At 49.7% G+C, this 27,949-nt stretch overlaps 1 protein-coding gene across 4 annotated transcripts; it reads right to left on the reverse strand.

Moving 5' to 3' along the window:
- Positions 1-2,177: 2,177 nt before the first annotated feature.
- DSTYK (dual serine/threonine and tyrosine protein kinase) lies at positions 2,178-27,880 on the reverse strand. Of its 4 annotated transcripts, none has more exons than XM_041422611.1 (14): positions 27,460-27,880; positions 20,048-20,214; positions 19,310-19,747; positions 18,064-18,718; positions 16,552-16,826; positions 13,286-13,369; positions 11,744-11,920; positions 10,280-10,409; positions 10,023-10,179; positions 8,751-8,883; positions 7,609-7,722; positions 6,484-6,598; positions 5,562-5,696; positions 2,178-4,047 (listed from the first exon to the last, which is right to left on the reverse strand). In XM_041422611.1, exons 1-14 carry the CDS (start codon positions 27,689-27,691, stop codon positions 3,860-3,862), a joined length of 3,000 nt encoding a protein of 999 aa, XP_041278545.1. In that variant the 5' UTR covers positions 27,692-27,880; the 3' UTR covers positions 2,178-3,859. The 4 variants fall into 4 exon arrangements, with proteins under 4 accessions (XP_041278545.1, XP_041278544.1, XP_041278543.1 ...); XM_041422610.1 differs by having other exon boundaries at positions 19,310-19,960; XM_041422609.1 differs by having other exon boundaries at positions 18,067-18,718; positions 19,310-20,214.
- Between the last annotated feature and the right edge of the window lie 69 nt (positions 27,881-27,949).

The following is a 27,949-nucleotide window of genomic DNA, read 5'->3' on the forward strand; positions in this document are numbered from 1 at the left end:
GCGGCGGCGGGGCCGGGAATGGGCGGCGGCGATCAGGCAGCGCGGCGGGCAGCCCCTGCGCGGCGCGAGGAAAGGGCCGGGTGGGCCCCGCGGCCGCGCAGGAAGGTTCCGGGAAGGGGGAGCGGTAATAAAGTAGCACCAATAACTAAGTTAATTAAAATCATTCTTATTCTAATAATTAACTAAAACACCAGGGGGAGGCTGGGCCCTTGCCGGTATTGCCTGGATTTCTGCTGGAAAGGACTGGCTGCTTTTGGAAAAAATGAAAGAAAAAATAAAATAAAAGGAAAGAAAATAAAAGGAAAGAAAGAAAATAAAACTTTTAAAAATATAAAATAAAACATAAAATAAAATACTAAAAGTGTCTATAACAAAATATTTAAAAATAAAGAAAAATTAAAAAATTAAAATGAAAAGTAATAGAACCAGAGGGAAAATAAAATACTTAAAAATAAAATAAAATACTTAAAAATAAAATAAAATAAAATAAAATAAATAAAATAAAATAAAATAAAATAAAATAAAATAAAATAAAATAAAATAAAATAAAATAAACCCTGATGAGTCATAAAAATCTGTGGACTCTCCCAACACCAACTCCAGGCAGGCACAGCAAATAAACTTGGGACACCCTGGAGATTCCCACATTGCACCCCAAAATCCCCGCCAAAAATTCCACAGGGAAATTCCCAAAAATCCCAGCAGGGAACCGTGGGGGGGAACCGCAGGCACAGAGCTCGGCCTTCCTTCCCCTTCGTCATCCCCGCTCCTCCAGCGCCATCCCGAGGCCATTCCCGCTTTTCCAGGGCTTTTTCCTCAGAGCCATTCCCGCTTTTCCAGGGCTTTTTTCTCAGAGCCATTCCCGCTTTTCCAGGGCTTTTTCCTCAGAGCCATTCCCGCTTTTCCAGGGCTTTTTCCTCAGAGCCATTCCTGCTTTTCCAGGGCTTTTTCCTCAGAGCCATTCCCGCTTTTCCAGGGGTTTTTCCTCAGAGCCATTCCCGCTTTTCCAGGGCTTTTTCCTCAGAGCCATTCCCGCTTTTCCAGGGGTTTTCCCGAGGGTCATTCCCGAATTTCCAGAGCTTTTTTCCCGAGGCCACTCCCGCTCTTCCAGAAGTTTCCCTGAGGGCCATTCCCGCTTTTCCAGAGCTTTTTCCTCAGAGCCATTCCCGCTTTTCCAGGGCTTTCCCCCAAGGATCATTCTCACTTTTCCAAAGGTTTTTCCCGAGGCCATTCCCACTTTTCCAGAGGATCTACACAAATCCACTCTGGAATGCCAGAACAGGGATCGGATCCATCTAATCCACGCTGGGACTGCCAGGACAGAGGATGGATCCATAAAAACCCCTCTGGAAATGGCAGGAAAAGTTGGATCCATCCAAATCCACTCTGTGAATGCCAAAACAGGGACTGGATCCATAAAAAAACCACTCTGGGAATGCCAGGAGAGGCTGGATCCATAAAAAACTCACTCTGGAATGGCAAAACAAGGACTGGATCCATAAAAAATCCACTCTGGAATGGCAGAGCAGGGATTGGATCCATTAAAAACTCATTCCCATTCCCACTCCCACTCCCACTCCCATTCCCACTCCACTCTGGAATGGCAAAACAAGGACTGGATCCATAAAAAATCCACTCTGGAATGGCAGAACAGGGATTGGATCCGTAAAAAAATCACTCTGGAATGGCAGGAGAGGTTAAATCCATTCAATTCCCACTCTGGAATGGCAGGAGGGGTTGGATCCATTCAATTCCCTCTCTGGAATGGCAGGAGGGGTTGGATCCATTCAATTCCCTCTCTGGAATGGCAGGAGGGGTTGGATCCATTCAATTCCCTCTCTGGAATGGCAGGAGGGGTTGGATCCATTCAATTCCCTCTCTGGAATGGCAGGAGGGGTTGGATCCATTCAATTCCCTCTCTGGAATGGCAGGAGGGGTTGGATCCATTCAATTCCCTCTCTGGAATGGCAGGAGGGGTTGGATCCATTCAATTCCCTCTCTGGAATGGCAGGAGGGGTTGGATCCATTCAATTCCCTCTCTGGAATGGCAGGAGGGGTTGGATCCATTCAATTCCCTCTCTGGAATGGCAGGAGGGGTTGGATCCATCCCCATCCCGCTGGGAATTCCAGCACATCCCCCACGGGTGCAGAAAAGAAACAAAAAAAGCCTTTTTTTTTTAATTATTTTTTCCTCCATAAAAAGCTCCTGAATCCATTTTATTGCACAAAGAAAGGAAAAGATTCCCACTAAAGCCATCCTCGGCCAGGGGCAGCTGGAATTTCAGCCAAGGAATTCCACCTTCCCTGGGAAGTCCAGGGGGAATTCCCAACTCCTCAGTTCCTCACGGAGCCACCCAGGGCCGTTTCCTGCTCCAGATCCACCCCAAAAATGCAGGAAGCAAACTGGGATTTCCAGGAATTTGGGAAAGAACCTTGCCCAGGATCCCACTCTTCCCTATCCCCATTTTTTTTTTATTCTTTCCAAACAAATTCCAGCCCTGGAGTGAAGGTGAGGGGAAGAAGGAAGGATCTCATTTCCCATCCAACTTGGAAAAAAAAAAAAGCTGGAAAATCCTCATTTTTTAAAAATATTCCTGTGCAAACTCAGCCCAATGTAAAACTGCCATGATGAATTCCAAGCCCCAAATCCTGATTTTCAAGGAATTTTGGCACTTTCCCCCATGGAAAAATCAATCATTTGAAGGACTTTTTGTGCTGCTACAAAGCTGAACCTCTGAGGAATGCAGCGTGGAAGCAAGGGAAGGTTTCTCCAGCCATTCCAAGAAATTGAAGGAAGCAAAGGAGAGGGGAAAAAGAGGAGGGAAAGGTGGGATTAGGGATCAATAGCTTATCCAGGTGGGGTTTTCCAAGTCCCCATAGAAAAAAACAAGGAAGCTTTGCTCCTGTCCATGTAAACATTTCCAGCTCCTTGGAGCTTCCCAACACTTCCTTATCCTAAAGTTTGGTGCGTTTTCCTTCCTCTCCAAGCGCTCTGGAATTGCTGCCAGCGGCAGAGGGAGGAGCAGGATGGTGCTCCTGGGCTTTTGGGAAGGGATTTTCCCATCCCAAGGTTTGGGGTGGGATTGGTAAAGCCCCCCCGTGAGCCCCAAGGGTTTGGGTTTTCCATCCCTCAATTCCATAGGGAGAACAGGGATTGGGATGGAGCTGTCACCCCCCTGAGCCCCTCCCTGTCCCAAACAATTCCATAGGGATAACAGGGTGGGATTTGGATGGAGCTCTCACCCCCCTGTCCCACAGAATTCCACAGGGATAACAGGGATTGGGATGGAGCTGTCACCCCCCTGAGCCCCTCCCTGTCCCACACAATTCCACAGGGATAAGAGGGTGGGATTGGGATGGAGCTGTCACCCTCCTGAGACCCCTCTGAGCCCCACCATGTCCCAAACAATTCCATAGGGATGACAGGGATTGGGATGAAGCTGTTACCCCCCTGTCCCACAGAATTCCACGGTGATAACAGGGATTGGGATGGAGCTGTCACTCCCTGTCCCACAGAATTCCACAGGGATAACAGGCTGGGATTGGGATGGAGCTGTTACCCCCCTGTCCCATACAATTCCACAGGGATAACAGGCTGGGATTGGGATGGAACTGTCACCCCCCCTGTCCCACAGAATTCCACAGGGATAACAGGGATTGGGATGGAGCTCTCACCCCCCTGAGCTCCTTCCTGTCCCACAGAATTCCACAGGGATAACAGGCTGGGATTGGGATGGAGCTGTCACCCCCCGAGCTCCTCCCTGTCCCCCCTCGGGGCTGGCTCGCAGCTCCACGGCAGAGGCGGGGCTGGAACTGCCAAAATCCCGCCGCAATTCCCGAATCCTGCCGCAGCTCCCGCTCAGGTGGAGTCATCCAGGCCTTTGTTGGGATGCTCGGAGGGGGCCCGGCAGAGCCTGTCCATGATTCCCTGGAGCATGGGCTGCACGATTCCCAGGAGAGGCCGCTGGGAGGAGTCCCCGTCCCAGCAGGCTTCCATCAGCTGCCAGCATTCCTCGTCAAACACCGGGAGCCGCTCCGGACGCACCCCTGGAAACACAGCGGGATCACGGGAACGCCAGGGCTTCCAGGGAAAGCCCTGATCCATGCCAACACCCAGGGAAAGCACCTGGAGGGGTTGGATGGCACAAGGGATCACCAGGAATTTCCAGGGAAAGCCCTGATCCATGCCAACATCCAGGGAAAGCACCTGGAGGGGTTGGGGGGCACAGGGCATCACCAGGAATGCCAGGAATTTCCAGGGAAAGCAAGTGGAGGGGTTGGGTGGCACAGGGGATCACCAGGAATTTCCAGGGAAAGCCCTGCCCCTGCTCACATCCAGGGAAAGCAGGTGGAGAGCTTGGATGGCACAGGGGATCACCAGGAATTTCCAAGGAAAGCCCTGCTCACATCCAAGGAAAGCACCTGTAGGGGTTGGGTGGCACACTGGGATCACCAGGAATGCCAGGAATTTCCAAGGAAAGCAGTTGGAGGGGTTGGGTGGCACAGGAATTCCAGGAATGTCAGGAATTTCCAGAGAAAGCCCTGCCTGGCAGTCACATCCAAGGAAAACAGGTGGAGGGGTTGTGATCACCAACCAGGATCACCAGGATCCTGATTCCAGGATCACCTGGAATGCCAGGAATTCCCAAGGAAAGCAGCTGGAGGGGCTGGGTGGGGTCTGGAGCTCCTGGGAAAGGGGCACATTCCAGCAGTGCTGCCAAGGCTGAGGGCACTGGTGGACACTTCCAGAGGGTGGCCAAATCCATGGAATCATGGACTGGAACACTGGGCTGGGCTGGGAGGGACCTTGAGCTCATCCCATTCCATGGGCAGGGACCTTCCCCATCCCAGGCTGCTCCAACCTGGCCTGGGACACTCCCAGGGATCCAGGAGCAGCCATGGATTCTCTGGGAATTCCATCCCAGCCCCTCCCAGGGAAGGATTTATTCCCAATATCCCATTCAAAGCAGCCCAGGGAATGCTGGAATGGGTTGGGATGGGAGGGATCATCCAACCCCATGGGCAGGGACACCTCCCACCATCCCATGCTGCCATTTTATCCTTTTTATCCATTTTATCCCTTTTATCCATTTTATCCTTTTTATCCACTCTCCAACCTGGCCTAGGGCACTTCTAGAGATGGGGCAGCCACGGATAATCTGGGATTTTACAAGCTGGGAATGAGCCAGGAGTCCTGAAATTGGGATTTTTTATGGAATCCTGGAATGGGTTGGGTTTGAAGGGATCACCCAGTGCCATGGGCAGGGACACCTCCCCCCATCCCAGGCTGCCATTTGATCATTTTTGTCCTATTTTACCCATTTTATTCACTTTATCCACTGTCCCACCAAGCCTGGGACACTCCCAGGGATGGAGCAGCCACAACTCCCCTGGGAATTCCATCCCAGCCCCTCCCAGGGAGGGACTGCTTGGACTCCATCCCAGAAATCTTTTCCAACTTCAGGGATTCTGGGATTTTTACCTTTCACCTCTCCACCACCAGAACAAAACCGGATTTTCCCACCCCCCAGGCGTTTCAGAGCTGAGGCAAGGCCAGGTACCTCTCCTGACGTTGTTCCACAGGTGATCTTTGCTGGCACACCTCTCAAAAGCCTCAGGTAACTTCACATGGCCCGAGCAGAGGTACCAGAACAGGATCCCAAAGGCATAAACATCCACGGAATTGTCGTATTTCCCTGGGGAAAAACCAGGTGGGATCAGCAGGGGAAAATCCCTGGGAGCTGGGCGGGCTGCGAGGTGATTCCAGGCTCCCACTTCCCCACACCTGAACCCCAATTTCACAGCAGGAAGGCAAAACTTGTGTGAAGCCCAGGAAGGCAGCAGGAGCTGGGATCAAGGTTAAGCTGCTCCAATTCCCTGGATTTATAAATTTAAGCTGTACCAGGAATTCCAAACTGAGCTCAGGTGTGTTTTTAACACCAACACCTGTGAGGTGAGGCTCTGTCACAGCCAAACATCAGCCTCTCATCCCAGAAATATCCCAGATATCCCCTAAATCCACACCAACAGAGATGCTTCCATTGGAGCCCAACCTTATCCAAGCAGGAGCAGCCCTGGCAGACCAAAAGGATTGGGATAAGTGGGATTGGAACTTCCAAGTGGCTCCAAAACTCAGGAAAAACCCTCGGAGCAGCTGCCAGAATTCCCTGAACCAAACTCACTCCAAGGTAGGACCAGCTTGGGAATTCCTTCCAGGGAATCCTTCCTGGAGTATTTCCCTATGAAAGCCAAGGATTTCCAGCTTCCTCCTAATGCTAATTTACCTTTCTAATTGCAAGGGCGTTAATTACCTCAGCAGAGCTGACCAACCCCATTATCCTCTGTCAAGAGTGGCACTTCAAACACAGGAAAAATCCAGGGCACGCACGGAAAGCAGGGAATTGCCTGGGGTTGGAATGCTCTCAGGAGCAACTGAGAGATGAATTCCAAGGAATTGCAGAGCAGGGATCAGGGGGATCCTACCTGTGAAGAGCTCGGGAGCCATGTGGATGGGGGTGCCCACGATGCTGCCAGACATCATCGCCTCGGGTTTGCAGAACCCCAAATCTGTGATTTTGGCCCTGTTCTTTTTGTCCAGCTGGGGAAAAAGCCACAGGCAGGCAGGTGAGGACTCTGTTTCTCCCATAAAATATTGATTTTTGATATTGTGCTGGTTTTGCGAAAAAAATTAAATTTTAATACATTTTTTTTCTGGTTATTGTCATCACCATGAAATGAGACTGATGCTGGAAACTGAACAGCTTGATATGTGTTCTGTGGCAGCAGCTGTCTGGCCACAGATAGCAACACACAGCTGTGCCAGGCACTGTCCTTCCTCTGCAGAAGGTTCAGCACAGAAAATTTGGGTCATTTTTGGCCCCTGAGTCCCTGCAGCGACGGGCAGAATATTCAGCAGAGAATATTTGGGTCATTTTTGGCCCTGTTCTCCAGCCCAGAACAAGGGAAGAAGCCCCAAAATCTCTGCAGAAGGTTCAGTACAGAAAATTTGGGTCATTTTTGGCCCTGTTCTCCAGCCCAGAACAAGGGAAGAAGCCCCAAAATCTCTGCAGAAAGTTCAGCTGAAGATCAGAGAAAAGAATGAGAAACAATTCTGATTTTAACTTGCTGCACCTGTTGCTGTGAACATGTAAAATGTGTAAAATGGAGATTTGTTTACCAAAGTGTGGTTTCTTAATTAGCCAGTGGAGATGGTGCTTGGATTGGAGGACCAGTGAGGTTCAGCTGTATCCTAACTACATTTTTGTCTACAAAAGCAATGGGTTTCTTAATGAAGATGATTATTGATCAGCCTTCTGTGAACCATGGAGTCAATGCCAATTATCACCCAGCCAGGGGCCTGTTGGTGATTTTGTACATAATTAAATAAATATAAACCCCTGGCCAGCACTAAATGGTGCCCTGTGTGAGGGGCTCCTGCTCCCTTTGCCCCAGAATTCCAGCCGGGAAAGGAGGCAGCAAAACCTCCCTGTGGCTGACACCAGCACAGCTTAAAATATCCCACATGGAGAAATTTATTGCCTCACTTCCAGCTTGTTTTTTCCCATGAAAAAGGCTCTGGGATGAGGCAGAGGCAGGGATTTTCCTTACCAGGACGTTTTTGAGTTTGATGTCCCTGTGCACCAAGCCCTGGCTGTGCAGGTACCGGATCCCTTCCACCACGTCCAACGCAATCTGCAACCGTGGCTCCAGCTCCAGCCCAGCCTGAGGGGAAAAACGTGGATTTTAGTCCTAAATGTTGCTTTGGCCTGCTCTTCTTTACCAAAATTCAGCAATTCCAGCTTTGTTTTACAGATTAATGGGGAATTTTTAATTAGAGAATCAGTTTTGGGTTGGAAAGGAGATTAAAATTCATCCCATGGGCAAGGACCATTCCCACTAAACCAGGTTTAGTCTGAGGGGAAAACTCAGATTTTATGCCTAAAAGTTACTTTGGCCTGTTCTTCTTTGCTAAAATTGAGTAATTCTAGCTTTATTTCCCAGATTAATGGGGAATTTTTAATTAGAGAGTCAGTTTGGGGGTTGGGAGATTAAAACTCATCCCATGGGCAAGGAACACTTCCCACTAAACCAGGTTAAGTCTGAGAGGAAAAACTCAGATTTTATGCCTAGAAGTTACATTGGCCTGTTCTTTTTTGCTAAAATGGAGCAATTCCAGCTTTGTTTTACAGATTAAATGGAAATTTTTAATTAGAGAATCGATTTTGATTTGCAAGAGAGATTAAAACTCATCCCATGGGTAGAGGGACACTTCCCACTAAACCAGGTTTAGTCTGAGGGGAAAAACTCAGATTTTAGTCCTAAAAGTTACTTTGGCCTGCTCTTCTTTACCAAAACTCTGAAAATTTAATAATTCCAGCTTTGTTTTACAGATTAAGGGTTTTTTTTTAATTAGAGAATCAGTTTTGGGTTGGGAAAGAATAAAAATCATCCCATGGACAGGGACCATTCCCACTAAACCAGCTTTAGCCTGAGGGGAAAAACTCAGATTTTAGTCCTAAAAGTTACTTTGGCCTGCTCTTCTTTACTACTATTGAGTAATTCTAGCTTTGTTTTATGGATTAATGGGGAATTTTTCATTAGAAAATCACTTTTGGGTTGGAAAGGAGATTAAAACTCATCCCATGGGCAGGGGGACACTTCCCACCAAACCAGGCTGCTCCAAGCTCTGTCCTGGCACTTCCAGGGATAAAATAAAAACAAAATAAATATTGAATAAGAGAATTTGGCACCTTCAGCCCCGTGTAGAGATCCCTGTGCAGCCTCTCCATGATCAGCAGCACAGCAATGCTGGAGCCTCCTCCATAGCCATAATCAATGACGGAGCCATGCAGGTGCACCAGCCTCTCGTGGGACTGCAGGGACCTGCAGAGGGGTCAGCACACAAAATTGGGGTCATTTTTATCCCTACGTTGGGAACAGGCCAAGGGAAGAAGCCCCAGAGACTCTGCAGAAGGTTTAGCACACAAAATTTGGGTCATTTTTGGCCCCTGAGTCCCTGCAGGGAACCTGGAGCAGATTCAGCACAGGAATTTTGGGTCATTTTTGGCCCTGTTCTCCAGCCCAGGCCAAGGGAAGAAGCCCCAGAGACTCTGCAGAAGGTTTAGCACACAAATTTTGGGTCATTTTTGGCCCTGTTCTCCAGCCCAGGCCAAGGGAAGAAGCCCCAAAATCTCTGCAGAAGGTTTAGCACACAAAATTTGGGTCATTTTTGGCCCTGTTCTCCAGCCCAAGCCAAGGGAAGAAGCCCCAGAGTCCCTGCAGGGACCTGCAGAAGATTCAGCACAAAAAATTGGGATAATTTTTGCCCCCTGAGTTCTTGCAGGACCTGGAACAGATTTAGCACAAAAAAATTGGGATAATTTTTGACCCCTGAGTCCCTGCAGGGACCTGGAGCAGATTCAGCACACAAAATTTGGGTCATTTTTGTCCCCAGTCTCTAGCCCAGGCCAAGGGAAGAAGCCCCAGAGCTGCAGATTTAACAAAAATTCCCAGCACAGCTGAGAGCAGCACAATCCTCAGCTGTCTGAGCCAATTAAACTCAAAAAAAAAAAAGCCTTTTTAAAGGTTAGAGTCACAAAAAAACCCATTCTTCTCTCAGCTGGCTGTGCCTGCAGCTGTTTACTGCAAACCAGCTGCTCTCTGCACTGCAGATTTTTTGGGGGTTCAGGCAGGACAAGGAGTGGGAAAAGAGAGGGGATTCACCACCAGGAATCAGGGGAGGACAATTGCTGGTTATTATGGTCTGTAAACTGAAATTTCCTCTGAATTTGGACAGCACAGGCAGCAGGGAATCAGATTAAGGCAGGAAGGAGCATCCCTGGCTGAGCATTCCAGGAGCTCCAATCCCAGATTCCTGCAGCAAACCTGGGTGTGGCACTCTGAGCTCTGGGCTGGGTGACAAAGGGGACATCAGCCACAGGCTGGGGGGCTTTTCCAGCCTGAATGACCCTGGGAAATCAACCAGATCCCTGTGGAATGGGGGAAGCACTCAGCACACAGACCTCATGTAGTGAAATTCCAGTGCCAGGTCGTTCCAGTGCTTCTCATCCGGAGGGACCACGGATTTGAGGGCGCAGGGGAAGTGTCCCCCCCAGCTGTCACACAGGTACACCACCCCGTACTGGCCTCGGCCCAGCTCCCTGCCCAGCTTGGGCTTCCCTGCAAGGCAACAATCCCAAAAATCAGCGCCCAATCCAAAGTGACAAATCCCAAAAAACAGCCCCACGGCCCAGCAGGCCCCCCGGCAGAGGCAGCTGACCGTGCAGCAGCACGTCCTGCAGGGATCTGCTCTCCAGGGAGAGGCGGGCCAGCCGCGGCGCGTGCTCCTTCCTGACGCGCAGCCACAGGTCCTCGGTCCTCTCCAGCCGGCCCGAGTGGCCGTCCTCCAGCTGCAGGGACAGCGCAGCTCGTGGGACACGCGGGGCTGGCACGGGCCCACACACCTCACAAACACCCTTTACACACACGGGGATGCTTACACAGACACACACATTTACATATACAGATAGATTTCGAGATATATATATAGATTTAGATAGATTTATAGAGCTTTAGATAGATATATAGATTGAGATAGATATATAGACTTAGAGGTACATATAGATTTAGATAGATAGATATTTATAGATTTAGAATACATCTAGGTTTAGATAGATATAGAGATTTAGATATAGAGATTTAGATAGATATATAGAGATTTAGATAAATATATATACAGATTTAGATAAATATATATACAGATTTAGATAAATATATATACTGATTTAGATAAATATATATACAGATTTAGATATGTATATATAGATTTAGATAGAGATTTAGGTAGATATAGATTTAGATATATATAGATTAAGATATACATGTATGTTATATCTATATATATCTATGCATATTTACATATATTTCTATAAAACATCCATAAATATTAAATTACATTTAAACATTAAATATATATTAAATATTATATAAACATATAAACATTAAATATACATTTAATCATTTGTTTACCACGTTTTATGCATTTAATCAATTGCTTAGGGATGTTTTATACATTTAATCAATTGTTCAGGGATGTTCTGTACACTTAACAAATTGTTTATGGATGTTTTATACATTTAATACATGCACAGCTGGAGTTTAGGGAGGTTTTAGGCTCTTCACAAGTCTGGTTTAAAAACAAAACCTCAAATTACTGCTCACATCAGCTGCGCTAAGAGCACAAATTGCTGCTTTTGCACTTAAAACTCCAGTTCCCATCCCCAGCCCCGAGCTCCTGGGCAGATTTTGGTGTTTTTGCAGCTCAAACCCCACATTTCTCCCCCAGCCCTGAGCCCCAGGGCAGTTTTTTGGTGTTTTTGCAGCTCAAACCCCACATTTCCCTCTCAGCCCCGAGCTCCAGGGCAGATTTTGCAGTTCAAACCCCACATTTCTCCCCAGCCCAGGGCAGTTTTTGCAGCTCAAACCCCACATTTCCCCCCAGCCCCGAGCCCCAGAGCAGATTTTGCAGTTCAAACCCCACATTTCCCCCCCAGACCCATGGCAGATTTTGCAGCTCAAACCCCACATTCCCCCCAGCACCGAGCCCCCCCATTCCCCCCAGCCCCGAGCCCCAGGGCAGATTTTTGGTGTTTTTGCAGCTCAAAGCCCCCATTCCCCCTAGCCCCGAGCCCTTGGGCAGTTTTTGCAGCTCCAACCCCCCATTCCCCCAGCCCCGAGCCCTGACCTGGCGCAGGGAGGCGGCGAAGGCCTCGTGGGAGCTGTTGAGGCGCGTGCGGAACTGGCTGCAGATGCTCTTGGCCAGCTTGGAGGCGCTGAGGCTCTCGATGGCGTCCTGGGCCACCTTCCTCTTCCAGTCGCTGGTGATGGCCGGGGGGCTGACCCACGTAATCCGCTGGATTATCTGGGAAAATCACGGAATCACCAGGCTGGAAGAGAGCTTTGAGATCATGGAGTTCAACCCAGCCCTAACGCCTCAATTAAAGCCCGAAAATCAGCCCCAATCCATGGCACCAATCCCAAAAATCAGCTCCAATCCACGACACCAATTCCTGGAATAAACCCCAAATCAAGGCACCAATCCCTGCAATCAGCACCAGTCCAAGGCACAAATCCCAAAAATCAGCCCCCAACCCAAGGCAAAAATTCCTGCAATCAGCCCCAGTGCAAGGCACAAATCTCTGCAATCAGCCCCAAATCCAAGACCCCAATCCCAAAAATCAGCCCCCAGTCCAAGGCACCAATCCCTGGAATCAGTCCAAATCCAAGGCACAAATCCCAAAAATCAGCCCCAGTCCAAGGCCCCAATCCCAAAAATCAACCCCAATCAAGGCCCCAATCCCAAAAATCAGCCCAATCCAAGACCCCAATCCCAAAAATCAGCCCCCAGTCCAAGGCACCAATCCCTGGAATCAGTCCCAATCCAAGGCACAAATCCCAAAAATCAGCCCCAGTCCAAGGCCCCAATCCCAAAAATCAATCCCAATCAAGGCCCTAATTCCAAAAATCAACCCCAATCAAGGCCCTAATTCCAAAATTCAGCCCCCAATCCAAGGCCCCAATCCCAAAAATCAACCCCAATCAAGGCCCCAATCCCAAAAATCAGCCCCAATCCAAGACACCCAGTGCCACATCCAATCTTTTTTTAAACACATCCAGGGATGGTGACTCCACCACCTCCCATTCCACAACTTCATCACTCTTCCAGTAAAAAACCTTTTCCTAAATCCAACCTAAATTTCCAACTGAAATCCCTCCTCTGAGCTGGAACTTTATTCCCTCCTCAGATGGATGAGCAAGAACAAAACCTTTCCTCAAACAATCCCAGCTCAGAGTGGGAACAAACTCCAGATTCCTCCTCCTCCCTTCCTGGGAGAGGGATCCACTCCGGAATTCTGTGGTTTCTAATGAAGGGTGAGGCAGAGCAAATTAATTACCCACTAATTACAGGAAGTGCTGATTCCAACATGTGGAATTTCCACACCTTGGCTCAGGAACAAGCTGCTTCCCTGGAAATTTCACCAATTTGGGAACAGCTCTCCCTGATTTTTCCACCAATATTGTGGAATGAGAATCCTGGAATTCCCAGAATGGTTTGGACTGGAAAGGATTTTAAATTTTATCCCATTCCACCACCCCAGGCTGCTCCAATCTCCATCCTTGGGCACTTCCAGGCATGGAAATCCCCAGGAATAAACGTCCAGAGTGAATTTTGGGAGGAGCTGAGAGGATTTTTTGCTCCTAAATCCCCTTTTCCAAGCATCCACACCTGTTTGATCTGTTCCCACAACATCCTGGTCACCGTTGAGCCCGAGTGGAACGTGACCTCCACGTGATAGGCTGCATTCAGGATCTGGAAAAGCAGGGAAAAGAGGGAAAAGTGGGAATTCTGCCAGCCAGGAGCTTTGCCAGAGCCTTTGAAAATGGAAAAAATTGGGATATTCCATGAATCACTTGGTTAATTGATGTATTGTGTTGTTTCATGGGTGTTTTGAGGCTGTAATCTGATTATTTTATACAGGTTTATCAGATAACTGATTTATTGTGTTATTTCCCATTGATTTGTTGTGTTGTTTCATGGGTGTTTTGAGGCTGTAATCTGATTATTTTATACAGGTTTATGAGATAATTGATTTATTGTGTTATTTCCCATTGGTTTATTGTGTTGTTTCATGGGTGTTTTGAGGCTGTAATCTGATTATTTTATACAGGTTTATCAGATAACTGATTTATTGTGTTATTTCCCATTGATTTATTGTGTTGTTTCATGGGTGCTTTTAGGCCTTAATTTGATTATTTTATACAAGTTTATGAGATAATTGATTCATTGTGTGATTTCACATTGGTTTATTTTGTTGTTTCATGGGTGGTTCTAGGCTGTAATTTGATTATTTTATACATGGTTATGAGATAATTGATTTACTGTGTGCTATGTCATGTGTGATTTATGGCCATAATTTGATTTTTTAATACAGATTTAGGAACTAATTGATTTACTGTGTTATCTCATGGCCATAATTTGACCATTTCACCCAAATTTGGGACCATGGCAGATCCACCACCACAATCCCCACCTGTCTGAGACAGCTGCTGGTGATGTGCATGGAGCCCTCCCTGGGTTTCTCCAGAGTTTTTAGGTGTTTTTATGGCCTTAATTTGATTATTTTATACATGTTTATGAGATAATTGACTTACTGCATTATCTCATGTGTGTTCCATGGCCATAATTTGATTATTTTATACATGTTTAGGAGATAATTGATTGATTGTATTACCTCATGTGCGTTTTTGTGCTGTAAATTGATTATTTTATACAGATTTGGGAGCTAAGTGATTTACTGTGTTATCTCATGTGTGTTTTAATGCTGTAATTTGACCATTTCACCCAAATTCAGGACCATGCCTCAATCCCCACCTGTTTGAGACAGTTGCTGGTGATGTGCATGGAGCCATCCTGGGGTTTCCCCAGAGATTTTAGCTGTTTATGGCCATAATTTGATTATTTTATAAAGGTTTATGAGATAATTGATTTACTGTGTTATCTCATGTGTGTTTCCATGCTGTAATTTAACTATTTTACATAAATTCAGGGCCATGGCAGTCCCACACCTGATCCCCACCTGTTTGAGATAGCTGCTGGTGACGTGCACGGATCCATCCCTGGGTTTCTCCAGAGTTTTTAGGTATTTTTAGACCATAATTTGATTATTTTATACAGGTTTATGAGATAATTTATTTACCACGTTATCTCATGTGTGTTCCATGGCCATAATTCGATAATTTTACACACTATTGTGAGATAACTGATTCACTGTGTTATCTCCTGGCCGTAATTTGAGCATTTCACCCAAATTCAGTTCCACACCTGATGCCCACCTGTTTGAGACAGCTGCTGGTGATGTGCACGGATCCATCCCGGGGTTTCTCCAGAGTTTTTAGGTGTTGTGAGACCATAATTTGATTATTTTATACATGTTTATGAGACAATTGACTTACTGCATTATCTCATGTGTGTTCCATGGCCATAATTTGATTATTTTATACATGTTTAGGAGATAATTGATTGATTGTATTACCTCATGTGCGTTTTTGTGCTGTAAATTGATTATTTTATACAGATTTGGGAGCTAAGTGATTTACTGTGTTATCTCATGTGTGTTTTAATGCTGTAATTTGACCATTTCACCCAAATTCAGGACCATGCCTCAATCCCCACCTGTTTGAGACAGTTGCTGGTGATGTGCATGGAGCCATCCTGGGGTTTCCCCAGAGATTTTAGCTGTTTATGGCCATAATTTGATTATTTTATAAAGGTTTATGAGATAATTGATTTACTGTGTTATCTCATGTGTGTTTCCATGCTGTAATTTAACTATTTTACATAAATTCAGGGCCATGGCAGTTCCACACCTGATCCCCACCTGTTTGAGATAGTTGCTGGTGACGTGCACGGATCCATCCCTGGGTTTCTCCAGAGTTTTTAGGTATTTTTAGACCATAATTTGATTATTTTATACAGGTTTATGAGATAATTTATTTACCACGTTATCTCATGTGTGTTCCATGGCCATAATTCGATAATTTTACACACTATTGTGAGATAACTGATTCACTGTGTTATCTCCTGGCTGTAATTTGAGCATTTCACCCAAATTCAGTTCCACACCTGACCCCCACCTGTTTGAGATAGTTGCTGGTGATGTGCACGGATCCATCCCGGGGTTTCTCCAGAGTTTTTAGGTGTTGTGAGAGTGTGTTTCCATGCTGTAATTTAACTATTTTACATAAATTCAGGGCCATGGCAGTCCCACACCTGATCCCCACCTGTTTGAGATAGCTGCTGGTGACGTGCACGGATCCATCCCTGGGTTTCTCCAGAGTTTTTAGGTATTGTGAGACCATAATTTGATTACTTTTACATGTTTATGAGATCACTGATTCACTGTGTTATCTCCTGGCTGTAATTTGAGCATCTCACCCAAATTCAGTTCCACACCTGATACCCACCTGTTTGAGATAGCTGCTGGTGACATGCATGGATCCATCCCTGCGTTTCTCCAGAGTTTTTAGGTATTGTGAGACCATAATTTTATACACGTTTATGAGATAACTGATTCACTGTGTTATCTCCTGGCTGTAATTTGAGCATCTCACCCAAATTCAGTTCCACACCTGATGCCCACCTGTTTGAGACAGCTGCTGGTGATGTGCACGGATCCATCCCGGGGTTTCTCCAGAGTTTTTAGGCATTGTGAGACCATAATTTTATACATGTTTATGAGATCACTGATTCACTGTGTTATCTCCTGGCTGTAATTTGAGCATCTCACCCAAATTCAGTTCCACACCTGATGCCCACCTGTTTGAGATAGTTGCTGGTGATGTGCACGGATCCATCCCGGGGTTTCTCCAGAGTTTTTAGGCATTGTGAGACCATAATTTTATACATGTTTCTGAGATCACTGATTCACTGTGTTATCTCCTGGCTGTAATTTGAGCATTTCACCCAAATTCAGTTCCGCACCGGATGCCCACCTGTTTGAGATAGTTGCTGGTGATGTGCACGGATCCATCCCGGGGTTTCTCCAGCCCCCGGGGCGGGTGCACGGAGCCCTCCCAGGACTCCTCCAGGCTCTTGAGGCAGCGCTCCAGGGTGCCCACGAAGCTCTCCCTCAGGTAATCCACGGAGCTGATCAGCTTGTTGGCCACGGCCTGGTTCAGCCTGGAGATGATCAGCTCCTGGATCTGCTGGATGCAGCGCTTGATGTCCTTGGAGCTGACGGGCTCGCCGCTCTCGGGAATGATGATGTCTGCAGGGAAAGGAGCAAAAGTCATCCTGGAGATCTGGGATTGGTGGGAGAACGGTCCTGAGGGGTGCACATGCTGATGCTGATGTTGTTTTAAAATAATGTTCTTCCCAGTGATGCCAGAATTGCATTATTATTGTTTTAGACAAGATTATGATCATTTTATTCAAGATTATTAATTATTATTTTATCCAAGATTTATAATTTTATCCAAGATTTATGATCATTATATCCAATATTATTATCATTATTTTATCCAAGATTATTACAATTATTTTATCCAAGGAAATGGATTTTGCCTGACCCCTGATTTTCATCTGTGTTTGGGGCTCTGTGACCATCCAGGAATTGCACGTTGGAGTCTCACTGAATTCATGGAATTATTGTGGTCAGGACCTGCCTGATCCCAGATTTTAATTCCTGGTTAGGGTTCTGGGATCATCTGGGAATTGCGGATTGGAATCCCACTGAATTAGTGGAATTATTGTGGTCAGGACCTGCCTGATCCCAGATTTTAATTCCTGGTTAGGGTTATGGGATCATCTGGGAATTGCAGATAGGAATCCCACTGAATTAGTGGAATTATTGTGGTCAGGACCTGCCTGATCCCAGATTTTAATTCCTGGTTAGGGTTATGGGATCATCTGGGAATTGCAGATTGGAATCCTACTGAATTAGTGGAATTATTGTGGTCAGGATCTGTCTGATCCCTGATTTTCATCCTCATTTGGGGGTCTGTGACCATCCAGGAACTGCAGGTTGGAGTCTCACTGAATCCATCAATCATTGTGGTCATGATCTGCCCAATGCCAGATTTTGATTAATGCTCAGCATTCTGAGACCACCTGGGAATTGCAGGCTGGAGTCTCACTGAATTCCTGGAATTATCATGGTCAGGATCCGCCTGATCCCTGATTTTCATCCTCGTTTGGGGTCCTGTGACCATCTGGGAATTGCAGGCTGGAGTCTCACTGAATCCATGAATTGTTGCGGTCAGGATCTGCCTGATCCCTGATTTTGATTCATGTTCAGCATTCTGGGACCACCGGGAATTGCAGGTAGGAGTCTCACTGAATTAATGGAATTATTGTGGGCAGGATCTGCCTGATCCTCGATTTGAGTTTAGGGCTCTGTGACCATCTGGGAATTGCAGGCTGGAATCCCACCAAACTGCTGTGCCAATTTTGCATTTCTTCCCAACTCCCTTCCCCCCAGCACCCCAAACCCTCCAGCTGGCTCCCACCTCGGAACTCCATGCTGGCAGCATCCTCCAGCAGCTCCTCCTTCATGTTGCCCAGGGTATCCACGATCATCTCCTTCATCTCCTCCTGCTTGCGGTTGGCGATGCCCATCAGCGACTCGTAGAGCTCGTTCTCCTTCCTGCGCGTGTACTCCAACCTTTTCGGGGTGATCTGCAGGTCCCGCTGCATGTCGAAGGCCTGGTTGATGAAGATGTTGAGGCAGCGCCCGTGAACCTCGCTCAGCCTCGTGGCTGCCTCCACCAGGTGCTGCTGCAGCACCTGCCTGGAGAAGGAGCTCAGCAGCCGCAGCTTCTCCAGCTGCTCCACCAGCATGGAGGAGCCGGGAACGCCACAGCCGCAGGGGCTGGAGGGGCTCAGGTATTCCAGATCCAGCAGCTGCAGGTGCAGCGGGGATTTGTCCTTGGTGGGGTTTTTGGGAGAGCTCAGCTCGCTGCTGGCCTCGGGGATTCGCAGGAAGAAGATGGGGAGGGAGAATTTTTGTTTGATTTCCCGAAGTTCTGCCTGGTCCGATGGGGACAGCTGGGGCTCGCTGATGGCGAAGGTGACAACGGGCAGCACCTGGTTCACAAGCTCGGCCAGGGTGGCCTCAGCTGACTGGAAGCCTCGGCATGGAGCCACCACGATGTCCACCTCCTGGGAAAAAGAAAAATGGAGGAGCTTTGGAGAGGCTTTTTCCATGGAAAAATGCCCTGGGAGTCGTTCACAGCAAAAAACTGGAATTCTTCAAAGCAGATCTGGAGTCTCACCTGCAAGGCTGATCCCTAACTCCAAATTCCTTATTTTGGACCAAATCCTTGCAGTTTTAGGACAAAAGTTAGGACAAGTGTCCCAGGAAAGAGCCAGCAGGGGAATTTATTGAACAGGACAGCGGCAGTGCCATCCTAAGCTCCCTGTGGACCAGGGCAGGGACAATGGCAGTGTCACCCTGAACTCCCTACAGATCAGGGCAGGGACAATTTGGAAATTAATTTATCAGGGCTGTAAATGTCATCCCCCAAGTGCCAGGGACAGTGGCAGTGCCACCTCAAGCTCCCCACAGACCATGACAGTGGCAGTGCCACCCTAAGCTCCCCACAGACCATGACAGTGGCAGTGCCCCCCCAAGCTCCCCACAGACCAGGACAGTGGCAGTGCCACCCTAAGATCCCCACAGACCATGACAGTGGCAGTGCCACCCCAAGCTCCCAGGCACCGGGGCAGTGCCAGGCACGGTGCCACCCTCACCTTGAGCAGCGCGCAGGGCAGCACCACCTCCAGCTCGGCCACCCTCTGCGCGGGATCCTCGGCGTCCCCAGGCACCTGCAGGTCCTGCTCGGGGATGGTGTCCCAGTGCCCGCTGTGTGCCACCAGCGCCTGCACCAGCTCGTACTGCCCGGGCAGCGCCAGGCTCAGCCGCGGCCGCGCCCCGTGCGTGAAGCGCACCCGACGGCGCCGGCAGCGCTCCTCGGTGCCCGTGCCAGCCCCGGGGGTGGGCAGCAGCTCCTCGGTGTCCGTGCCAGTCCCGGGGGTGGGCAGCAGCTCCTCAGTGCCCGTGCCAGCCCCGAGGGTGGGCAGCAGCTCCTCGGTGTCCGTGCCAGCCCCGGTGGGCAGCAGCTCCTCGGTGCCAGTCCCAGGGGTGGGCAGCAGCTCCTTGGTGCCAGTCCCAGGGGTGGGCAGCAGCTCCTTGGTGCCAGTCCCAGGCAGCAGCTCTTCAGTGCCAGTCCCAAGGGTGGGCAGCAGATCCTCAGTGCCAGTCCCAGGCAGCAGCTCCTCAGTGCCAGTCCCAAGGGTGGGCAGCAGCTCTGCAGTGCCAGCACCAGGCAGCAGATCCTTGGTGACAGCCCCAGGGGTGGGCAGCAGTTCCTCGGTGACAGCCCCAGCAGCAGGCAGCAGCTCCTTGGTACCAGTCCCAGGGGTGGGCAGCAGCTCTGTGGTGCCAGCCATGGGCAGCAGCTCTGTGGTGCCAGCCATGGGCAGCAGCTCCTTGGTGCCAGTCCCAGGGGTGGGCAGCAGCTCCTGGCCCAGCAGCATGTTCAGCAGGCGGCCCTTGGCGCGGCAGTTCTGGCCCAGGATCAGCAGGCATGGCCTCCAGCTCACCGAGCGCTGCAGCTGCTCCTCCTCGTGCCGCGGGAACGAGACGGGGCTGGGGCCTGAAACGGGGACAGGGCTCAGGGGTGGGCCCTAAAAATGGGACACTGCAGCCCCACAGCCCGGGGGAACGCCCAGAGCAGCTGCTGGATGGGGGAGTTCCTGCTGTGCCATGGCAGGGTGATGGCAGGAAAAGAATTAATTTATTATTGTTATAGGACCACAGAATTCCACCAAGGAAGGGATGAGCCCCAGGGAAGGCACTTTGCTGCCAGCCAGAAGGTTCTGGAACAGCCTCAGAGCCCACAAACAGCCCTCAGACCCAAAAACCTCCCTCAGAACCCACAAACCTCTCTCAGAACCCACAAACCTTCCCCAGAGCCCACAAGGTTCCCTCAGACCCACAAACCTCCCTCACACTCTACAAACCTCTCTCAGAGCCCACAAACGGCCCTCACACCCCACAAATGTTGCTCAGATCCTACAAACATCATTCAGAACCCACAAACAGCCCTCAGAGCCTACAAGCCTCTCTCCGAGCCCACAAATGGCCCTCACACCCTACAAATGTTGCTCACACCCTACAAACATCACTGAGACCCCACAAATGGCCCTCAGAGCCCATAAACTTCCCCCAGACACTACAAACCTCACCCAGACCCCACAAACCTCCCTCAGAACCCACAAACTGCCCTCAGACTCCACAAACTGCCCTCACACCCCACAAACTTCCCTCACACCCCACAAACCTCCCTCCCTCCCCACAAACATCACCTGGCTGTGCCAATGCAGGCTCAGGGCTGAGGGCCCTCACACCCCACAAACCTCCCTCCCCCCCCACAAACATCACCTGGCTGTGCCAATGCAGGCTCAGGGCTGAGTTTAGCTCCTGTTTTCTTTTTTAAAAAGTCCAAAACCAGCTTTGGCAGGAGCTAAATTCAGCGTTACCCTCGTGCACAGCAGCAGAATGACTCTGACAGCCCCAAAAACACAAACAAATCCCTCATCAGGAACACAAAAATTCCACAGCATGCGGCCCAGGAATGAAATTAAATGGGAAATGGAGCCACCAGTCCCTAAAAAAATGCCCAATTTGAGAGGTACAAAGCACTAGGATTGCTCTGATACTCGAAGGGATTTTACAGGGTTAAAAATCCTGTTTAAAAATTGCTGTTAATTTTTTTCTTTTTTCATGAGTCATGTTCTGGCAGCCCAAATTGTCAGGAAAACAAGATCCTCCACTAGGATCCTACTCACACTCCAAACCCCATTAAAGAGATCCTACAACACATCCCTCTCCTCACTCTGACAGCTTAATCACTCCAGTTTAATTAAAATCAGCCAAATTGGGAGCACTTTGTGTAGTCTTACATTGGTTTAAAGCTCCTTTAAAACCCTGCCCAAGGTTTGCCTTCCCCTCAAATCTTCCAGCTGGAAATAGGATTTTGGAGGAGTTTTTCCACCCCAAAACTAAGGAAAAACCCTCTTTGTGGCTCAGCACTGCACCTCTGCCCCACAGAACCCCAATTCTGGATAACTCCCTAAAAAATACATTTATTTCTGGAAGCTGAGCCCCAGCACACACCATTAAGAGAACCCCCACTTGCTGCCCAAAACTCTGGGGATTTCCTCCAAAAATTCCTAAAATAAGGCAAAAGAAACCTCCAAACCCTCAGGTTTCCAGGTCAGATTGTTCCAATCATTACAGGCACGAAGAAAACAACTCCAATGAGCAGAAAACAGTTTGATTTTTTTTTCTATTTTATGCTGCAAAAATGCCCAAACCCCGAGTTTGGGAATGGCTGAAGGGAGGAATCTCTCCTTGAAATGTGATTTTTGAGATTGTTTTCCAAACAAGCCTTTCAAGAGCCACATCAAGTGACCAGAGGGCTGGAAGCTGACCAGGAGCTCACAAAAGATAAAGATCTGGGAAAATCCCACAAATTGCACATTTGAGCCTTCATCTGTAGGATGGCTTTGATCTGGGGACATTGCTTGGAGCTTCTCCTGGGATTCAGGCTCCGGAGCATGAAAACAGCAATTCAGGGAGGGCTGCAGAGGCAGAGCCTTTTCTCTGCTGAGGCTTCTGAAGGCAAAAGAGGCAGCAGAGCTCCCTCTCCTCCATCCAGGAAGGCTCAGAATTGGTGGATTCTTAAATCCAGCAAAAATATCTCCGAAAAATCACAGGGATACAGCAGCTTAAATGAAATTATTGAAGGATTATTTATAAGGGTGGAGAATCCTGGGATGGTTTGGCTTGGACCTTAAAGCTGATCCTGTTCCTCTGTCATTCAGGGACACCTTTAGTGGCCCAGGCTTTGGACACTCCCAGGGATGGAACAGCCATGGATTCTCTGGGAATTCCATCCCAGCCCCTCCCCACCCTCACAGAGAGGAATTTCTTCCTATATGCCATCTAAACCTTCCCTCATTCCTCTTATCCAGATGAAAATTTCCCCTTCCAGCCTTCTTGGAGCTCCTTTGGCTATTGGGAAACTGCTCCAAAGTCCTGCCACATCCATCTTTCCTCCAGGATCTGAGGTTAAAACACCTTTCCCAAGGTCCTCCCAAATCCATCTTTCCTCCAGGATCTCAGGTTAAAACACCTTCCCTGTGATTCCACACCCCGTGGTCAGCATGGACACAGATCCAGGGTGGGAGGGACTCAACAAAAAGTGGGATCAGAGCTTCCCACTTTTGAGGGATGCAGCCACATTCCTGAGCAGAGCCAGGGGCTGGAGCTCCACCCTGGCTCCATCCCAGCTCCATCCCAATTCCACCCCAGCCCCATCCCAGATCCACCCTGGCTCCACCCCAATTCCAATCCCTGCTCCATCCCAATTCCATCCCAGCTCCATCCCAATTCCATCCCAGCTCCACCCCAATTCCAATCCCTGCTCCATCCGAGCTCCATCCTGGCCCCACCCTGGTTCCATCCCAATCCCATCCTGGCTCCATCCCAGTTCCATCCAGGCCCTATCACAGATCCACCCTGGCTCCACCCCAATTCCATCCCTGCTCCATCCCAGCCTCATCCCAATTCCATCCCAGCCCCACCCAGCTCCATCCCAATTCCATTCTGGCTCTATCCCAATTCCATCCCGGCCCCATCCCAGATCCCAGATCCACCCAGCTCCATCCCAATTCCATCCCGGCTCCATCCCCTATCCCAAATCCACCCTGGTTCCATCCCAATTCCATCCCAGCTCCATCCCAATTCCATCCTGGCTCCATCCCAGCCCCCCCCGGCTCCATCCCAATTCCATCCCTGCTCCATCCCAGCCTCATCCCAATTCCATCCCTGCTCCATCCCAGCCTCATCCCAATTCCATCCCTGCTCCATCCCAGCCCCACCCGGCTCCATCCCAATTCCATCCCGGCTCCATCCCCTATCCCAGCCCCACCCGGCTCCATCCCAGATCCATCCCGGCTCCATCCCAATTCCATCCCGGCTCCATCCCCTATCCCAGATCCACCCTGGTTCCATCCCAGATCCATCCCGGCTCCATCCCAATTCCATCCCGGCTCCATCCCTGCCGGGCCGTGTGACCAGCCCCGGGGCACACATCCCATGAATCCCGGGATGAAAGGAGGCCTGTCCTTGGAACAAGGGCGGCTCTCAGCAGGACTCCTCTCCAAATCCACTCAAAGCTCGGCAGAACAACCTCAGCTCGGACTTATGGAATCTGTGGAAGCTCCAAGCATTGATTCATCCCTTTTCCTGCACTTTGATGGTCTCGCTTGCCTTTATTCCGTTTTCCAGACTCTGTTTTTGCCAGTATTGAGGGTTTTTCCAAGGATTCTGGCCATTTCTGAGCTGCTGGTTTTGACTCCCAGCAGGCTTTGACCACCACGAGATTTAATCTCGACACATTTGTATCAAAACCAGCTTGGAGCACCCTGGAGCGTGTGGGACTGGATGGGGTTTAAGGTCCTTAAACCAGTCTGGAATTCTAAATAAATCCACTTTTAGTTCCATATCAGCACAGAGGTGTTGATTCCAGGAGAAAACAAATCCAATTAATTCTGATTTCAGCAGCTCCAAAGGCTGCAGAGCCAAATTCCATCCTCTGAAGCTCCTTGGGAAATCCTTTCATCAGCCTGAGGAGTTATGACACAAATGCCATCCCAACCACCTCTCCACTGCTCTTAAATCCAACTTTTTACCCCCAAAAGGAGCCCTAATCCTCACGGGATCACAGTGATATCAGCAGAGCTCACATTTGAACAGGATAAACCCCTCAGAGCCAGCAGAGATCAACACAAAAACTCGTCCAAACCCTCTGGATAACTCCCTAAAAAATACATTTATTTCTGGAAGCTGAGCCCCAGCACACACCATTAAGAGAACCCCCACTTGCTGCCCAAAACTCTGGGGATTTCCTCCAAAAATTCCTAAAATAAGGCAAAAGAAACCTCCAAACCCTCAGGTTTCCAGGTCAGATTGTTCCAATCGTTAGACACAAAGAAAACAACCCCAATGAGCACAAAACAATTTGATTTTTTTTTCATACCTTTACCCATTTTATGCTGCAAATCCCTAACTCAGCTTTTGTTTTTAAACCTCCCCAAGAACCCAGAAGCCTGAGGATTGGAGGAAATTCCCAAATTCCCAATAGGCAATTCCTGGAACACCATCCCAGGATTCTATTTGTACATCCTCACAAATAATCCTTCAGTAATTCCAGTTCAGCTGCTGCACCCCACTAATTTTTTTTTGGGGGGGAATTCAGTAATTCCAGTTCAGCTGCTGCACCCCAGTAATTTTTTGGGGGGGGAATTCAATCATTCCAGTTCAGCTGCTGCACCCCAGTGACTTTTTGGGGGGATTTTTGGGCTGGAATGAAAGGATCCCCAAATTCCCAGCGTGCCTGGAGCGAGGAGAGGGAGCTCTAGGGAAGAGCCAGGTTTTTGCTGACTCCCTGGGAAAGGCAGGCAGAGCAAACACAACTTTCCCTTCCCTCACAAACAGTGGCTGCCCCTGGATCCAGCTCAGTTCTGCTACCAGGAGTAACCTGGGAGTAACCTCAGAGCAGCAAAACCTTGCAGTGATGGGAGCTGTGTCACCCTCCAAGCAGGGAAAGTGGGAAATGAAAGGATTTATTGTCTCCTTGAGCTCACCTGGGGGGCTCAGGGGCTCCTACTCAGCAGATACTCAGCAGATACTCAGCCCTGGTTGTGTCTGGGAGCTGATCCAAAGGGAATTTCCCTCCCTGTGCTGTCACAATCCGTCCTGCAGGTGCCCCAAAAGCAAACCCTCCACGCTGCTTTGGTTTCCACGACATCCACGTTTATTTTCCAGGTTGGTTTTCCCCCCCAGCTCCCTCTGTGCTGCACAAAACTGACCCTGCACAAGCCCTTGGGTGAAATTCCCCTACTTTGGTACCACCTGAGGGGCAGATTTTGGGGAAAAGTCAAGGAAAATTGAGCTCCTTAAACCTCCTGACACCTAAAATCCTCCCCAGGGGAAAAAGGAGGATTTCCACCATCCTGGTTTGATCCCAGCCACGTCCAGCCTGGCTTTGGGGGCTCCCAGGGATGGGGCAGCCACAGATTCCCTGGGAATTCCATCCCAGCCCCTCCCAGGGAAGGATTTATTCCCAATATCCCACCCAAAGCAGCCCAGGAATCCTGGAATGGGTTGGGTTGCAAGGGATCATCCAATCCCATGGGCAGGGACACCTCCCACTATCCCAGATTGCACTTAATCAATTTTTAGCCACATTTTTGCCACATTTTAAGCCATATTTTAGCTGTATTTTTATCTATATTTTATGTATTTTTATCTCTTTTTTTTTTCCACTTTTAATCCATTTTTTATCCACTACCAAACTTGACCTTGGACACTCTTAGGGATCCAGGGGCAGCCACAGATTCTCTGGGAATTCCAGGGAGGAATTTATTCCCAATATCTCATTCAAAGCAGCCCAGGGAATGTTGGGATGGGTTGGGTGGAAAGGGATCATCCAATCCCATGGGCAGGGACACCTCCCACTATACCAGGGTACCATTTGATCAATTTTTTTTCTATTTTTTTCATTTTATCCAAAGTCCAACCTGGCCTGGGACATTCCCAGGGATGGAGCAGCCACAGATTCCCTGGGAATTCCATCCCAGCCCCTCCCAGGGAAGGATTTATTCCCAAAATCCCATCCCTCCCTGCCCTCTGGCAGTGCCATTCCCTGTGTGCTGGCACTCCATCCCTTGGAAATATTGGAAATATTCCAGCTTTTCTCGTCAGGTCACCCCAAATCCTCCTCTTCTCCAGGCACAACAATCCCAAATTCCAAACATCACAGGCTCACCTGGCTCTCTGCTCCTTCCCAAAATCTCCCTCCCCAGCCTGCCTGGTGAGAGGGGCAGCAGCCACTCCCCAAAATCCCGAGGTATTCCCAAAACCTTTCCAGCCACAACTCGGGAAAATGAACCCCAAATCAGCCCAAAACCAATTTTTTTTTTCTTTTTTATATACACACAGCCAGAAAAACTCAACACTTGGACCATGAAACCAGGATTTGGAGTGCAAGGTGAGCAGGTCCAAAAATCCTGGACAAGAATCCCGGAGAAGGGGCCACGAGAGATGACTCAGGAGCCTTTTGGGGATGAATGAAGAAGACCTTTATGGACGTGTCACGTCACACCGAGCCCCTCTCACGAGGCAGTCTCATGGAAACACCAAGTGCTGCCCTTGGCAGCAGAGGTGCCACCCTCAGCTCTGTTTGTCAACAACAGATGAGCACGGAGACCCTGCTGAGGCCACAATTCCCACATGGAATTCCGGGACAAACGGGGAGTGCCAGCCCCTCATCCCACCCCCTTCCAGGGGCTGCCTCTTCCCAGCCCCCTCCCCTCCTCTCCCGTGGGGGTCAGGGGGAGAGGGTCCCCATCAGAAATCCATGGCAGGGACCCACAGGGATGGTGGCTGCAGCTCCCGGCCCTGCACAGACACCCCAAAATCCCACCCCGAGCATCCCTGCAGCGCTGTCCAAACGCTCCTGGAGCTGTGCCCATTCCCTGGGGAGCCTGGGCAGTGCCCAGCACCATTTGCGACAAGAATATTTTCCTCACACCCATCCTCGGCCACCCCTGCCCTCCTCCCTTCACCCCACAAAGCCTCTCCCGCCCTCCAGGCACCCCCAGCCCTGTAACCCCCATGACAGCTCCCTCAAGCTGGACGCTTCACTCCGCACCGCAACCCTCGCAAGCCCCCAGAGAGCCCTCACAAGCCCCCCAGAGACCCCTCACCCGCAGAAGTTTCCCCTTTAGCCGCCCAGACCCCTCACCCTCACACCCCGCCCGTCTCTCACCGCCGTCCCCGGGACCCCCATCCCCATCCCAGGCGGGGCGGGGGCCGTCACCGGCAGGCGCCGAGGCGAAGGGATGTCCCTGGGAGAACTTGACGTCGCGGAAGAACCTCTTGGTCTCTCGCAGGTTGTGCTGCAGCCGCGCCAGGTGCCGGTTGTAGTGGCCGAAGGAGCGGCAGAGCTCCCGCACGGCCCCGCCGGGACCCCGCCATGACGGGGCCTCCTCGCCCTCCATGTCCTCCGGGTCCGCCCCGCTATCCCCTCCCCACCGCGGGCAGCTCTCGGGCCCTGCCAGGCTGCCGCCGTTCGGGGAGGAACCTCCCCGAGGATTTTCTCTCCTCCCGACCCCCCCCCACCCCCCGCCCCTCCCGCCTCCCCGACCCCCGCGGCCGCCGCCTTCTCCCGAGGGGAAGCGCCTCCACCGGCCGCGCTGCGTGTGCGCGGAACGTTTGTCGACGCGCCGCAGGGCAAAGGGGGAGGAGGCCCGGCGCAC

This window comes from Onychostruthus taczanowskii, unplaced genomic scaffold (assembly GCF_017590055.1).
Source record: "Onychostruthus taczanowskii isolate IOZ18803 unplaced genomic scaffold, ASM1759005v1 scaffold74, whole genome shotgun sequence".
Classification (NCBI taxonomy): Eukaryota; Metazoa; Chordata; class Aves; order Passeriformes; family Passeridae; genus Onychostruthus; species Onychostruthus taczanowskii.

Excerpts from the sequence above, each read along its gene's own strand:
- DSTYK (XM_041422608.1), bottom strand. The coding sequence starts at position 27,691 with ATGGAGGGCGAGGAGGCCCCGTCATGGCGGGGTCCCGGCGGGGCCGTG. Across the intron at positions 16,827-18,063 it reads CAGCATGGAGTTCCGAGGTG|ACATCATCATTCCCGAGAGC; the intron begins GGAGCCAGCTGG and ends CTTTCCCTGCAG. Across the intron at positions 11,921-13,285 it reads TGTGGGAACAGATCAAACAG|ATAATCCAGCGGATTACGTG; the intron begins GTGTGGATGCTT and ends TGATTTTCCCAG.